At 42.6% G+C, this 15,421-nt stretch overlaps 1 protein-coding gene across 2 annotated transcripts in view; it reads right to left on the reverse strand.

The window, feature by feature from the left end:
• The window catches only part of pfkfb4b (6-phosphofructo-2-kinase/fructose-2,6-biphosphatase 4b), a 29,348-nt gene that overhangs the window by 1,111 nt on the left and 12,816 nt on the right, over positions 1-15,421 (reverse strand). For both annotated transcript variants that reach the window (XM_046851829.1, XM_046851819.1), the window contains exons 3-13: positions 12,341-12,437; positions 12,187-12,253; positions 12,029-12,103; positions 6,296-6,352; positions 6,057-6,178; positions 5,634-5,841; positions 5,381-5,527; positions 3,014-3,118; positions 2,742-2,871; positions 2,587-2,649; positions 2,306-2,370 (exon numbers count right to left, since the gene is read on the reverse strand). In XM_046851829.1, the coding sequence (XP_046707785.1) occupies positions 2,306-2,370; positions 2,587-2,649; positions 2,742-2,871; positions 3,014-3,118; positions 5,381-5,527; positions 5,634-5,841; positions 6,057-6,178; positions 6,296-6,352; positions 12,029-12,103; positions 12,187-12,253; positions 12,341-12,437 (1,136 nt within the window). The remainder of the gene's footprint in view (positions 1-2,305; positions 2,371-2,586; positions 2,650-2,741; positions 2,872-3,013; positions 3,119-5,380; positions 5,528-5,633; positions 5,842-6,056; positions 6,179-6,295; positions 6,353-12,028; positions 12,104-12,186; positions 12,254-12,340; positions 12,438-15,421) is intronic.

Genomic DNA, 15,421 nt, shown 5'->3' on the forward strand with positions numbered 1-15,421 from the left:
AAAATCCAAATACTGTCAAATAGAACAATAAAGGACAGAGCAGAAGCACAAACCAAAAAACAAGCCAAAAGTCCAAAGCAGACACAGGGTCAGGAACAGGGTCAGGAACAGGAACCAGAGTAAGCGGCGTGGCAAGAATAATCCCAGGGACATGAAGAGCCGATGAGGTAATCTGGCCACGAGTAAATGTCTTTTGGTGTGGGTGGTGCAAGAAAAACGGCAAGATGGCCGCTGACCCGGAAGAGGGTGCCATGAGTCCAGAAGATCACCAAGAATAGTAAACACTGAATACTGAATAGAGTAGTGAATACTGAATACTTAAAAAACTGAATAGAGTAGTGAACAGCTCTCTCTTGGTTTGAACAGCTCTTTTTTTTTGGCTCAGGTCTTATTTGACTGATCGCTATCAGTTTGTTGATGTAAATGGTGAGTTCTCCACACCCTATGAGGTAAAGTTTGGTGTTCCTCAAGGATCTGTCTTAGGCCCACTGCTTTTCTCTTTATATATGCTGCCTCTTGGTGAAATCATTCATAAACATGGGATTCGCTTCCATTGCTATGCTGATGACACACAGCTGTATATTTCAGCAAAGCCAGATGAGCTAGATCAGCTCAACAATGTTGAGAAGTGTGTAAAGGACATTAGACAATGGATGCTTCATAACTTTCTTCTGCTCAACTCAAATAAGACGGAAGTACTTTTACTAGGACCACATGCAGCTAGAAGTAAACTTTCCGATTACGTAGCATCTCTGGATGGTGTTTCTGTTTCAGCATGTACGGCTGTCAAAGACCTTGGTGTGATTATTGACCCGAGTCTTTCCTTTGAGTCTCACGTGAATAATATCACCAGGATCTCCTTCTTTTACCTTAGAAATATTGCTAAAATTTGAAATATGATGTCGTTACAGGATGCAGAAAAACTAGTTGATGCTTTTGTAACATCTAGATTAGACTACTGTAATGCTTTACTGTCTGGGTGTTGGAGTAAGTGCAGAAATAAGCTTCAGTTAGTTCAGAATGCAGCAGCAAGAGTCCTCACAAGATCTAGAAAATACGACCACATCAGCCCTGTTTTAATCATCTACACTGCTCCCAATTCCATCTCACACTGATTATAAAATACTACTACTGACGTATAAAGCACTTAACCCTCACACGCCACAGTATCTGAGTGAACTTCTGTACCAGTATGATCCTCCACACCTACTTAGATCAAAAGGTGCTGGCTATCTGTTGGTTACTCAAATAATGAAGACTCCAGCAGGGGGCAGATGTTTCTCTTATAAACCCCACAGTTATGGAACAGCCTTCCAACCAGTGTTCGGGACTCAGACACAGTCTCAGTGTTCAAGTCGAGGCTGAACACATATTTATTTAGTCAAGCCTTATATCAGTAGATTTTTTTCTTAGGTAAAGGCACAGATCTGGAGGGATCATGGATATGGAGTGTTTGGTGAAATGGGATATTTGGATGCTGTCTTCTCCTCACTCTCACACGTTCACTCAGGTTTGTTGATGGTGGTGTGGTGGGTCGTCTCTTATCCCAGAGATCCTCATGTCTGTGTTACCTTCTGGTTCTCCCTTTTAGTTCTGCTGCCATCGCGAGTCTTGCCGGAGTCCAAACTGCACAGTGACATTAACTTTCATACACCAATAGTTACACTTAATAATCCATATCCTTCTCTTCCCGTCACCCTCTCTCTCTCTCTCTCTCTCTCTCTCTCTCTCGGTCGAGTTAAACATGCTCCTGAGGCTCCAGTGACCACTGTTCCTGCCCCTCTCCCCTCCATGGATCTTCACACTTCTGTGCAGCTTGGGACGGTTTCTCATCAACACCTTGGGTGGTTCCATGTAATTCCGGAGTAGAACGGGTGCTTTTGAGGACGGATTGGACTGTAGTTGGTGTCGGCGGTCTGCTGCACTGACTCGGGAGTGCAGTTTGCTTCTGATCGTCATCACTGTACCCCACAACATTGTATATCTGCTTCAAATGGACATTTGGTGCAACCCAGATGAGGATGGGTTCCCTCTTGAGTCTGGTTCCTCTCAAGGTTTCTTCCTTATGCCATCTCGGGGAGTTTTTCCTTGCCACAGTTGCTCATCAGGGACAAACATACTTACAAAGAACATATTTACATTTAATCACCACATTATCTGTGTAAAGCTGCTTTGAGACAATGTTCATTGTTAAAAGCGCTATACAAATAAACATGCATTGAATTGAATTGAATTAAACACTGAACACTGAATAGAGTAGTAAACTCTGTGTATTGCCGTGTTTGTTTGTGTTTGTGTAACGTACCTCAGGTTTGTCTCTGTGTGTGTTCACTGCCTCCACTTTTAGACTCACCGACTCAATTTTACACCCTCGAATAACAAACAGAGAACATCAGATCATCAAATAAACACACACACACACACACACACACACACACACACACACACACACACACACACACCCACTTAAGTCACAGTCGCTTATTCATTACTCATTTAACACTCAACTGGTTCTGGCTGAAGGAAAGATACACACTAACACATACATTTCAGAACTTGTGTGTGAGTGTGTGTTTATTTCGTTACCATAAGCCACAGGTGTGAGCTTCAGCACGGTGTGTAAGGGACATTTCAGATACGCCAACTCATCTAATAAACAAACACAAACATTCTGATTTTAGAATTAACAGAAATCTGAAATTATATTTCCTACATTATTCTTGATGAAGGAATTCTGTCACCTGAGCTTTTGTCCAGGAAGTAGGCGAGGAGGCAGCGCATGACGGCCTGATGACAGATCACCAGGACATTCTCCTGCCTCTCCAACTCCATAATCACAGGCTCCAAACGCTGCACCAAGTCCTCATAGGACTGTGCGCACACGCACGCACACACACACACACACACACCCAACATTGCTCTGAGTCTTTGAGTGATTTTTCTATAAATATTTGTACAGTACGTGTGCACCTCAGCATATGTATAGATGATTGAGGTGTTTAGGACACAGTACCTCTCCTTTAGGATAGCGGTATCGGAACTTATCCTGATCCCGAAGTGCAAATTCCAGAGGATAATGTTCCTGTATCTCCTCATACATCATCTCCTCACACACACCCTACACACACACACACACACACACACACACACACACACACACACACACACACACACACATTACAGAACAAGTGGTTAGGCTGATGAGTGTGTGTGTGTGTGAGTGTGTATAAAACCCTTAATTGTAATACCAGTGTGTCCACTAGGGGGCAGTGCAACAACAAACTACTGGCAAAGAAAATATTATTTCAGGGTAGAAATAATAAATACAAATAAACGGTTCTTTATTTACCACTGTGTGTGTGTGTGTGTGTGTGTGTGTGTGTGTGTGTGTGTGTGTGTGTGTAAATGTACCAGCAGTATGGCTTTATGATTTGCAAATCTCATAAAGATATATTTATAGAAAACATTTTAAAGGAACATATTAAGGAAAGTAGTTCCAAATTTAATGGATGCAACGTGTCTCAAAAAAGTTGTTACAGGACCATGTTTCCTACGGTGTAGCATCATGTCTTCTGTCCGTATACATCTGGGAACTGAGGAGAGCAGTTGCTAAAGTTTTGGGAAAGGAATGTTGTCCCATATGTATCTTATACAGGATTTTAGCTGCTCAGCAGTTCTGGGTTTCCTTTGTTGTTTTTTGTAATATGATGCGCCAAAAGTTTTTAAATGGTGAAAGTTTGAGACTGTAGTCAGGTCAGTTCAGCACCTGGACTCTTCCACTACAAAGTCATGCTACTGTAATAGATGCAGTATGCAGTTAGCATTGTCTCGCTCAAATATACAAGGCCTTTCCTAAAAAAAGATGTTTTCTGGATAGAAGCATTTGTTGTACTAAAATCTGTATACAGTGTTTAGCATTGATGGAGCCTTTTCAAATGTCCAAGCTGCCCATTGCACAGGCACTAATGCACCACCATACTATCAGATATGTGGCTTTTTGAACTAAGTGCTGATAACAAGCCAGATGATCCATTTCATCTTTAGTCCGGAGGACATGGTGTTCATGATTTCCAAAAAGATTAAAAAATTTTTGATTTATCCGAACACAGAACAGTTTTCCACTTTGCCTCAGTACATTTTAAATGAGCTTTGGCTCAGAGAAGATGGTGGTGTTTCTGGATCATGTTCACGCATGACTACGTCTTTGTGTGATAGAGATTTAATCTGCATTAGTGGTTGACATGGAGAACCGTGTTCAGAGTTCTGGAGGTGTAAATGAGCCCATGCAGTCATTTACATTACAGAATCATCACTGTTTTAAATGCAGTGTCCCCTGAGGGCCCAAAAATCACCACCATCCAATACTGATTTTCAGCCTTGTCCCTTGTGCACGGAGATTTCTCCAGAAAACTGATGTTGAGGAACATTATTATGTTGATAGTCTTCTTGAGTGACCCGATCATCTTACTGACCTGCTATTAGTTAGAAATTAGCAAATCATTGCATTCTGTTTTTATTTACATTTTACACAGTGTCCCAACGTTTATGGAATTGGGGTTGTACTAAGAAGCGACAGTTTAATTTAAAATCTAAACTGGGATTATTGATGAACTTTTTCTCCCGTTCTCCTTCTAGCTGTGAGATTATGGGTTTACCAGACTGCACTTTTAAGAAGCATTGGAGAATCTGAGCATTTAGCTGTGACATTGTCCACTCAGAAGGTGCTACACCAACAAATATCATTTATTTAATTAGAATTAATTATTCCATACAGCCAAAAGTTTGTGGACACCCGACCATAAGATGCCTCTTTCTGAACATCTCGGTCAACATTTAGTCCCCAGGTGTTGTTATAATAAGCTCCACTCTTGGTGGAAGGTGTTCCACTAGATGTTGGAGTATGATTGTGGAGATTCATTCAGCTACAAGGGTGTAAGTAACATCAGGTACTGATGTAGGAGAGGTGAGGAGGTCTGAGGTGCCATAATCTTCAAAATGGGTTTAGCTCTATAGCAGGAGATCTTCCACATCTTCCAAACCATGTAGAACAGATCTTCATGTAGCTGGCATTGTCATGATGGAACAGATTTGGGCCTCCTATTTCAACTGAAAGCAAAATTTTATGCTACTGCATCCAGTGACGTCCTACACAATTGTGTGTCTTCAGGTTTCTGTAACAGTTTGGGGAAGAACCACATACTGCTGGAAAAATCATGTCCCAATACTTTTGGCCATACAGGTTTTTTTTTATACAAAACTGTTATAAATGCCACAGAAGAAAGGAAAACAAATTTAGACACATTATTCAACCATTCAGCATTTTCCTGAAGAATACTAAACACACACACACACACACACACACACACACACGTGAACTTACAGCATCAATCTCATTGAGAGCTTTCCACTGTTCATATGGGACATCGAGAGCCTCTGCTGTCTGGATGGTTCTTTTCATCTGACTTGTCCAAACTTTCAGATCCTTTATGTTTTGTTCCTGAATGAATTTCCCCAAACACACCGCAAACTGAGAGAGAAAAAAACTCCATTTACAGTTACCATGACTGCAGATTAACATCAGACCCATGTCTGATCACAGGCTGGTACACACAGCGACACACACACACACACACCTGCTTGCCGCGGGGTGACAGACCCGAATCGCCTCCGATGCGTCCTCGGATGTTGAGTTTGCTCTCGCCATGGCGACAGAGGTAGATAGAGCGAGGAGTGATGTGAATATTCATCAGGTAATAAACGATGCGGCTCTGAATGTGGTCCATCACACGGTTTACTAAATACCTCATCCCCACATCCATCACCTTTATGTAGGACAGATCCCTGTAAGTCACACACACACACACACACACACACACACACACACACACCAAAGTAGTTCAACCAAAGCCATGCTGTCACTACCTGCACCGTTAATCCTCCACTTGTCACTAACAATTTCACACCATTTTTCTGAAGCTGAGGTAGAAAGATGAAGGTGATGGAGATAAAAGATTTAAATGATTGTATTATTGAGATGGAGGTGAAGATGTTCTGACCTGTCCATCACCTCGTCCAGTGGCTCGTACGAGTTCTCATAACATCTGATCCTCTTCATAAAGTCCTGAACCGCCTCCTCAGTGTTACAGTCTACATAATCAGGACTGTTCAACTTCACCTGCTGCTCACACACACACACACACACACACACACACACACACACACACACACACACACAGTATGTTCTACACAGTATTATTGGTAATTATGGATGAAGGGGTAAAGTTACAGATCCTACCACAATGTTCTGAGCGATAATCTCTGGATCTTCACACACCGACTCAATAAAAAACACCTGTAACACACACACATAACTATATAAACTAATACAGTGCCTTGCGAAAGTATTCGGCCACCTGCCACCTTTGCGACCTTTTGCCACATTTCAGGCTTCAAACATAAAGATATGAAACTGTAATTTTTTTGTGAAGAATCAACAAGAAGTGGGACACAATCATGAAGTGGAACGAAATTTTTTTATTGGAAAAAAAACTGAAAAATTGGGCGTGCAAAATTATTCAGCCCCCTTAAGTTATACTTTGTAGCGCCACCTTTTGCTGCGATTACAGCTGTAAGTCGCTTGGGGTATGTCTCTATCAGTTTTGCACATCGAGAGACTGAAATTTTTGCCCATTCCTCCTTGCAAAACAGCTCGAGCTCAGTGAGGTTGGATGGAGAACATTTGTGAACAGCAGTTTTCAGTTCATTCCACAGATTCTCGACTGGATTCAGGTCTGGACTTTGACTTGGCCATTCTAACACCTGGATATGTTTATTTGTGAACCATTCCATTGTAGATTTTGCTTTATGTTTTGGATCCTTGTCTTGTTGGAAGACAAATCTCCGTCTCAGTCTCAGGTCTTTTGCAGACTCCATCAGGTTTTCTTCCAGAACATCAATTTTAACCATCTTCCCTGTCCCTGCTGAAGAAAAGCAGGCCCAAACCATGATGCTGCCACCACCATGTTTGACAGTGGGGATGGTGTGTTCAGGGTGATGAGCTGTGTTGCTTTTATGCCAAACATAACGTTTTGCATTGTTGCCAAAAAGTTCATCTGACCAGAGCACCTTCTTCCACATGTTTGGTGTGTCTCCCAGGTGGCTTGTGGCAAACTTTAAACGACACTTTTTATGGATATCTTTAAGAAATGGCTTTCTTCTTGTCACTCTTCCATAAAGGCCAGATTTGTGCAGTATACGTCTGATTGTTGTCCTATGGACAGAGTCTCCCACCTCAGCTGTAGATCTCTGCAGTTCATCCAGAGTGATCATGGGCCTCTTGGCTGCATCTCTGATCAGTCTTCTCCTTGTATGAGCTGAAAGTTTAGAGGGACAGCCAGGTCTTGGTAGATTTGCAGTGGTCTGATACTCCTTCCATTTCAATATTATCGCTTGCACAGTGCTCCTTGGGATGTTTAAAGCTTGGGAAATCTTTTTGTATCCAAATCTGGCTTTAAACTTCTCCACAACAGTATCTCGGACCTGCCTGGTGTGTTCCTTGTTCTTCATGATGCTATCTGCGCTTTAAACGGACCTCTGAGACTATCACAGTGCAGGTGCATTTATACGGAGACTTGATTACACACAGGTGGATTCTATTTATCATCATTAGTCATTTAGGTCAACATTGGATCATTCAGAGATCCTCACTGAACTTCTGGAGAGAGTTTGCTGCACTGAAAGTAAAGGGGCTGAATAATTTTGCACGCCCAATTTTTCAGTTTTTTATTTGTTAAAAAAGTTTGAAATATCCAATAAATTTCGTTCCACTTCATGATGTGTCCCACTTGTTGTTGATTCTTCACAAAAAATTACAGTTTCATATCTTTATGTTTGAAGCCTGAAATGTGGCAAAAGGTCGCAAAGTTCAAGGGGGCCGAATACTTTTGCAAGGCACTGTATATATATACACACACATGTACACAAACACACACACACACACAGCTAGGTATGGTCATACTCACAGATGACCGATTAATCAGCTGATAGTTTTAAAAATGGATAATGGATAAAAAAACAAACATAACACTCTACTGATATACCCCATGTTCCTCCTCTGCACATGTCCAAACCATCTCAATCTCACCTCCCTCACCTTGTCTCCAAAACATCCTACATGCGCTGTCCCTCTAATAAACTCATTTCTAATCCTGTCCATCGTCGTCACTCCCAATGAACATCTCAACATCTTCAGCTCTGCTACCTCCAGCTCCACCTCCTGTCTTTTACTCAATGCCACTGTCTCTAATCCATACAACATCTCAGGTCTCACCACAGTCCTATAAACTTTCCCTTTCACTCTCACAGATACTCTTCTATCACACATCACTCCTGCTATCACTCTTCTCCACCCACTCCACCCTGTCTGCACGCTTTTCTTCACTTCTCTAACACCCTCTCCATTACTTTACACTGTTGACCCCAGGTACCTGAACTCCTCCACCTTCTCCACCTCTTCTCCCTGCAACCGCACCCCCTCAACTGCCCTCCCTCTCATTCACACACATATACTCCATCACCACTGCAAACAGGAAAGGGCTCAGGGCCGATCCTTGATGCAGTCCAACCTTCACCTTGAACCAGTCTGTTGTTCCTACTGCACACTTCACTGCTGTCACACTGTCCTCATACATGTCCTGCACCACCCTCACATACTTCTCTGACACACCTGACTTCCTCATACAATACCACAACTCCTCTCTCCACCCTGTTGTACGCTTTCTCTAAATCCACAAACACACAATGCAACTCCTTCTGTCCTTCTCTATACTTCTCCATCAACATTCTCAAAGCAAATAAGGCATCTGTGGTGCTCTTCCTCGGCATGAAACCATACTGCTGCTCACAGATGGTCACCTCTTCTCTCAGCCTGGCTTCCACTACTCTTTCCCATAACTTCATGGTGTGACTGATCAACTTTATTCCCCTGTAGTTACTGCAGGTCTGCACATCTTTATTCTTTAAGATCAGTACCAGCACACTCCTTCTCCATTCCTTAGACATCATCTCAACTTTCACGCTCCCTGAGATCTCAAAACTCTGGACTTCTAGTAGTTCCTAGAATAGCAAAGTCCACTAAAGATGGTAAATCATTTTCACATTTAGCTCCTAAACTCTGGAATAGTCTTCCTGACAGTGTTCGGGGTTCAGACACACTCTCCCAGTTTAAGTGCAGATTAAAGACGTATGTTTTTAGTGGGTTCTACACATAACACACATCACATCATAACCTTGTGCTCCAGAACATCTGATCACATCACATTATCAACTTGTGCTGTTAATATCATGAACAGAAGCTACGCTAATTTCTCTCCACTGCTTCTCTTTCTCTCCCCATCCAGAGGCATCCTGAGGTTTGGGGAGGAAGTTTTTCCTTGCCACAGTCGCTACGGCTGCTTATCAGTGATATATACACATCATTTACCTTCACTGTTGATTTCTGTAAAGCTGCTTTGAGACAATGTCTGTTGTGAAAAGCGCTATACAAATAAACTTGACTTTCAAAATCTTGTTAAACAATCTGGTTAAAAACTCCACTGCACCACACCACATCCCTCTTCACCTGCTGCTGCATCTCCTTGTACTCCTGCCTACTTTTCTCATCACTCTGTCGATCCCAATTCTGTTTCTCCAACCTCTTTCTCCTTCTGCTCTCCTGCACTTCCTCATTCCACCACCAAGTCTCTTTGTCTTCTTTTCTATTTCCAGATGTAACACCAAGTACTTTTCTAGCTGCCACTCTGATCACTCCTGCAGTAGTTCCACAATCATCCAGCACCTCTTCACCACCACCGAGCTCCTGTCTGACCTCTTCCTGAACCTCACACTACACTCTTCCTCCTCAGTTTCCACCATCTTATTCTTCTTTCAGTCCTCACTCCTCCTCTTCTTCTTCACCTCCAAAACCATCCTACAGACCACCATCCGATGCTGTCTAGCTACACTGTCCCCCGTCAACACCTTACAGTCTCCAATCTCCTTCAGGTTGCATCTCCTACATAGAACATAGTCCACCTGTGTGCACCTTCCTCCACTCTTATACGTCACCCTGTGATCCTCCTTCTTCTTAAAATACGTGTTCACCACTGCCATTTCCATCCTTTTAGCAAAATCTACCACCATCTGCCCTTCCACATTCCTCTCCTTAAAACCATACCTACCATCACCTCCTCAGCACCTCTGTTCCCTTCACCTACATGCCCATTAAAGTCTGCTCTAATCACCAATCTTTCATTCCTAGGTTCACCTTCTACCACTTCATCTAACTCACTCCAGAATCTTTCCTTAAACTTCCTGGTTGAAGTTTAAATGCGCTGTCCATCATATCAGCTCCCTCTCTCCCTTTACCAGTCATAGTACCAACATTTAAAGTACCAACCTGAACCTCCACTCTCCTCCACTTCTCCTTTCCCTGCTGTCTCTGTAGACATCTTCCTCCTCTCCTTCTCCTCCTTAAGCCAACAGTAACACAATTTCCATCAGTACCTTGTTGGATAACGATACCTGTGGTAGTCGTTGGTAACCCGGCCTTGACCAATCTGGTATGAAATTCTTATTCGTGATCCAGATATTTGATGATGTTTTACACTGGATGACCTTCAGAACACAAACCCTCCACATTTACCCAGATTTGGGACCGACACTGAGAGTCACCTGACTTGTGTAACACTAATGACTGGGTTCAAGACAGCCCCTCATTAAGAAACCTAATTTGGATCCAAACAAAAAATCTAATTACAGACACATTTCTTCCATTTATGTCTAAGATTTTAGAACAGATCATCTCTGCCCAGTTCTGTTCCTACTTACAAGAGAACAATATCTTTGAAGAGTTCCAGTCAGGTTTCAGGCTCCATCATAGCACAGAAACTCTTCTTCTTCTTTCAGCTTCTCCCTTTAGGAGTCTCCACAGTGGATCATCCGTCTCCATACCACCCTGTCCTCTACATCTGCCTCTTTCACACCAACTACCTGCATGTCTTCCCTCACCACATCCATGAACCTCCTCCTTGGTCTTATTCTTTTCCTCCTTCCTGGTGTCTCCATCCTCAGCATTCTCCTACTGATATACCCCATGTCCCTCCTCTGCATATGTCCAAACCATCTCAATCTCACCTCCCTCACCTTGTCTCCAAAACGTCCTACATGCGCTGTCCCTCTAATAAACTCATTTCTAATCCTGTCCATCGTCGTCACTCCCAACGAACATCTCAACATCTTCAGCTCTGCTACCTCCAGCTCCACCTCCTGTCTTTTACTCAATGCCACTGTCTCTAATCCATACAACATCTCAGGTCTCACCACAGTCCTATAAACTTTCCCTTTCACTCTCACAGATACTCTTCTATCACAAATCACTCCTGCTATCACTCTTCTCCACCCACTCCACCCTTCCTGCACTCTTTTCTTCACTCCTCTAACACACTCTCCATCACTCTGCACTGTTGACCCCAGGTACCTGAACTCCTCCACCTTCTCCACCTCTTCTCCCTGCAACCGCACCCCTCCACTGCCCTCCCTCTCATTCACACACATGTACTCTGTCTTACTCCTACTGACTTTCATTCTCCTTCTCTCCAGCGTGTACCTCCACCTCTCCAGGATCTTCTCAACCTGCTCCCTACTCTCACCACAAATCACAGTATCATCCACAAACATCATAGTCCATTAAGACTCCTGTCTGACCTCGTCCGTCAACCAGCACCAATTGGATTCTGGATAACTTTTGAGGCTATGACAAATGTTGTACCAGCTATGGCCAATATAATAAGAAAATCCCTACAAAAACTATAGGGTTTCAGCGCTACGTGCTTGAACCCCTAATAATAAAAGTTTAAACAAAAACAATGGACTTGAACCCCAAATATATAAATAAATTAATATAATGATACATGCCGTGAAAAGTATGTTTTTATGTTTAATTCAGGGGATTCAGCGTTCAGCGTTCATTATTCAGTAGAAATGTTTGTACCTTGTAACCATTTTGTTCAGCAAACCTCATGATCGTCCTCCTCCTCTCCCTCGTGGTGTTCGTGGCATCAAACACCTGAAAAATTCAGTAAAGTTTTAAATTCATCACATATCAATTAACAACAGATAAATACACACATGTGGTTTTATTTCACTTACAGCCACATGACCTGCATCCTCACTGAGGAACTGTCTCACATCATTCAGAGCTGCCAAGGCACACTGTCTAAAATACACAAACACAAACACAGAAGCATCATGTCATGTCACTAAAATCACCACAATCACTAAGAGATTAATGATGTCATCTTACTTCCTGATCTTGAGTCCCTCTTCATTATCAGGAGAGAAAAATTCGAAATTCCTGTAGACCTTCATACACTCCCTCCGGTACTGTCCAACATTAAACTCTACAAACAAACACACACATACGTAAGATTGAAGTCATGATGGATGATGGATGTGTGAAAAACAGTTCATTACCTTGTGAGAGCAAATGTGCAACAGACAAATATAAATTAGTAATAAAACATGAAAAGGACAAATGGCAGATATAGGTATAAAGGACAGGTGATGGATGTGTAAAGGACAGGTGATGGATGTGATGTGTAAGGGACAGGTGATGGATGTGTAAAGGACAGGTGATGGATGTGATGAGTAAAGGACAGGTGATGGATGTGTTGTGTAAAGGACAGGTGATGGATGTATAAAGGACAGGTGATGGGTATGTAAAGGACAGGTGATTGATGTGATGTGTAAAGGACAGGTGATGGATGTTAAAGTACAGGTGATGAATGTGTAAAGGACAGGTAATGGATGTGATGTAAAGGACAGGTCATGTATGTTTAAAGGACAGGTGATAGATGTGATGTGTAAAAACAGGTGATAGATGTGTAATGGACAGGTGATGGGTGTGTAAAGGACAAGTATTGGATGTGTAAAGGACAGGTGATGAATGTAAAGGACAGGTGATTGATGTGATGTGTAAAGGACAGGTAATGGATGTGTAAGGGACAGGTGATGGGTGTATAATGGACAGGTGATTGATGTGTAAGGACAGGAGATGGATGTGTAAAGGACAGGTGATGGATGTGTAAGGGGCAGGTGATGGATGTGATGTGTAAAAGACAGGGGATGGATGTGATGTAAAGGACAGGTGATGGATGTGATGTAAAGAACAGGTGATGGATGTGTAAAGGAGGTGATGGATGTGTAAAGGACAGGTGATATATGTATAAAGGACAGGTGATGGATGTGTGAAGGACAGGGATGGATGTGATGTGTAAAAGACAGGGGATGGATGTAATGTGTAAGGACAGGTGATGGATGTGTAAAGGACAGGGGATGGATGTGATGTGTAAAGGACAGGTGATGAATGTGTAAAGGACAGGGGCTGGATGTGATGTGTAAAGGACAGGTGATGGATGTGTAAAGGACAGGGGATGGATGTGATGTGTAAAGGACAGGGGATATATATGATGTGTAAAGAACAGGGGATGGATGTGATGTGTAAAGGACAGGGGATATATATGATGTGTAAAGGACAGGGATAGATGTGATGTGTAAAGGACAGGGGATGGATGTGATGTGTAAAGGACAGGTGATGGATGTGTAAAGGACAGGTAATGGATGTGTAAAGGAGAGGTGATTGATGTAATGTGTAAAGGACAGGTGATTGATGTGATGTGTAAAGGATAGGTGATTGACGTGATGTGTAAAGAACAGGTGATGGATGTGTAAAGGACAGGTGATGGATTTGATGTGTAAAGGACAGGTGATGGATGTGATGTGTAAGGACAGGTGATGGATGTGTAAAGGACAGGTGATGGATGTAAAGGACAGGTGATGGATGTGTAAAGGACAGGTTATTGATGTGATGTGTAAAGGACAGGTGATGGATGTGTAAGGGGCAGGTGATGGATGTATAAGAGCAGGTGATGGATGTATAAAGGACAGGTGATGGATGTGTAAAGGAAAGGTGATGGATGTGATGTGTAAAGAACAGGTGATGGATGTGTAAAGGACAGGTGATAGATGTGTAATGGACAGGTGATGGATGTGTAAGGGCAGTGATAGATGTATAAAGGACAGGTGATTGATGTGATGTGTAAAAGACAGGTGATGGGTGTGTAAGGGGCAGGTGATGGATGTGATGTGTAAAGAACAGGTGATGGATGTAAAGGACAGGTGATGGATGTAAAGGACAGGTGATGGATGTGTAAAGGACAGGTGATGGATGTGTAAAGGACAGGTGATGGATGTGTAAAGGACAGGTAATAGATGTGTAAAGGACAGGATGGATGTGATGTAAAGGACAGGGGATGGATGTGATGTAAAGGACAGGTGATGGATGTGTAAAGGACAGGGGATGGATGTGATGTAAAGGACAGGGATGGATGTAATGTGTAAAGGACAGGTGATGGATGTGTAAAGGACAGGGGATGAATGTGATGTGTAAAGGACAGGATATATATGATGTGTAAAGGACAGGGGATGGATGTGATGTGTAAAGGACAGGGATAATAAATTATGTGTAAAGGACAGGGGATGGATGTGATGTGTAAAGGACAGGGGATATATATGATGTAAAGGACAGGTGATGGATGTGATGTGTAAAGGACAAGTGATGGATGTGATGTGTAAAGGACAGGTGATGGATGTAAGGACAGGTGATGGATGTAAAGGACAGGTAATGGGTGTGCAAAGGACAGGTGATGGATGTGTAAAGGACAGGTTATTGATGTGATGTGTAAAGGACAGGTGATGGATGTGTAAGGGGCAGGTGATGGATGTATAAGAGCAGGTGATGGATGTATAAAGGACAGGTGATGGATGTGTAAAGGAAAGGTGATGGATGTGATGTGTAAAGAACAGGTGATGGATGTGTAAAGGACAGGTGATGGATGTGTAAAGGAAAGGTGATGGATGTGTAAAGGGCAGTGATAGATGTATAAAGGACAGGTGATTGATGTGATGTGTAAAAGACAGGTGATGGGTGTGTAAGGGGCAGGTGATGGATGTGATGTAAAGAACAGGTGATGGATGTAAAGGACAGGTGATGGATGTAAAGGACAGGTGATGGATGTGTAAAGGACAGGTGATGGATGTGTAAAGGACAGGTGATGGATGTGTAAAGGACAGGTAATAGATGTGTAAAGGACAGGATGGATGTGATGTAAAGGACAGGGGATGGATGTGATGTAAGGACAGGTGATGGATGTGTAAAGGACAGGGGATGGATGTGATGTAAAGGACAGGGATGGATGTAATGTGTAAAGGACAGGTGATGGATGTGTAAAGGACAGGGGATGAATGTGATGTGTAAAGGACAGGATATATTTGATGTGTAAAGGACAGGGGATGGATGTGATGTGTAAAGGACAGGGATAATAAA

The sequence above is a fragment of the Silurus meridionalis genome, chromosome 1 (genome assembly GCF_014805685.1).
Source record: "Silurus meridionalis isolate SWU-2019-XX chromosome 1, ASM1480568v1, whole genome shotgun sequence".
NCBI classification, from domain to species: domain Eukaryota; kingdom Metazoa; phylum Chordata; class Actinopteri; order Siluriformes; family Siluridae; genus Silurus; species Silurus meridionalis.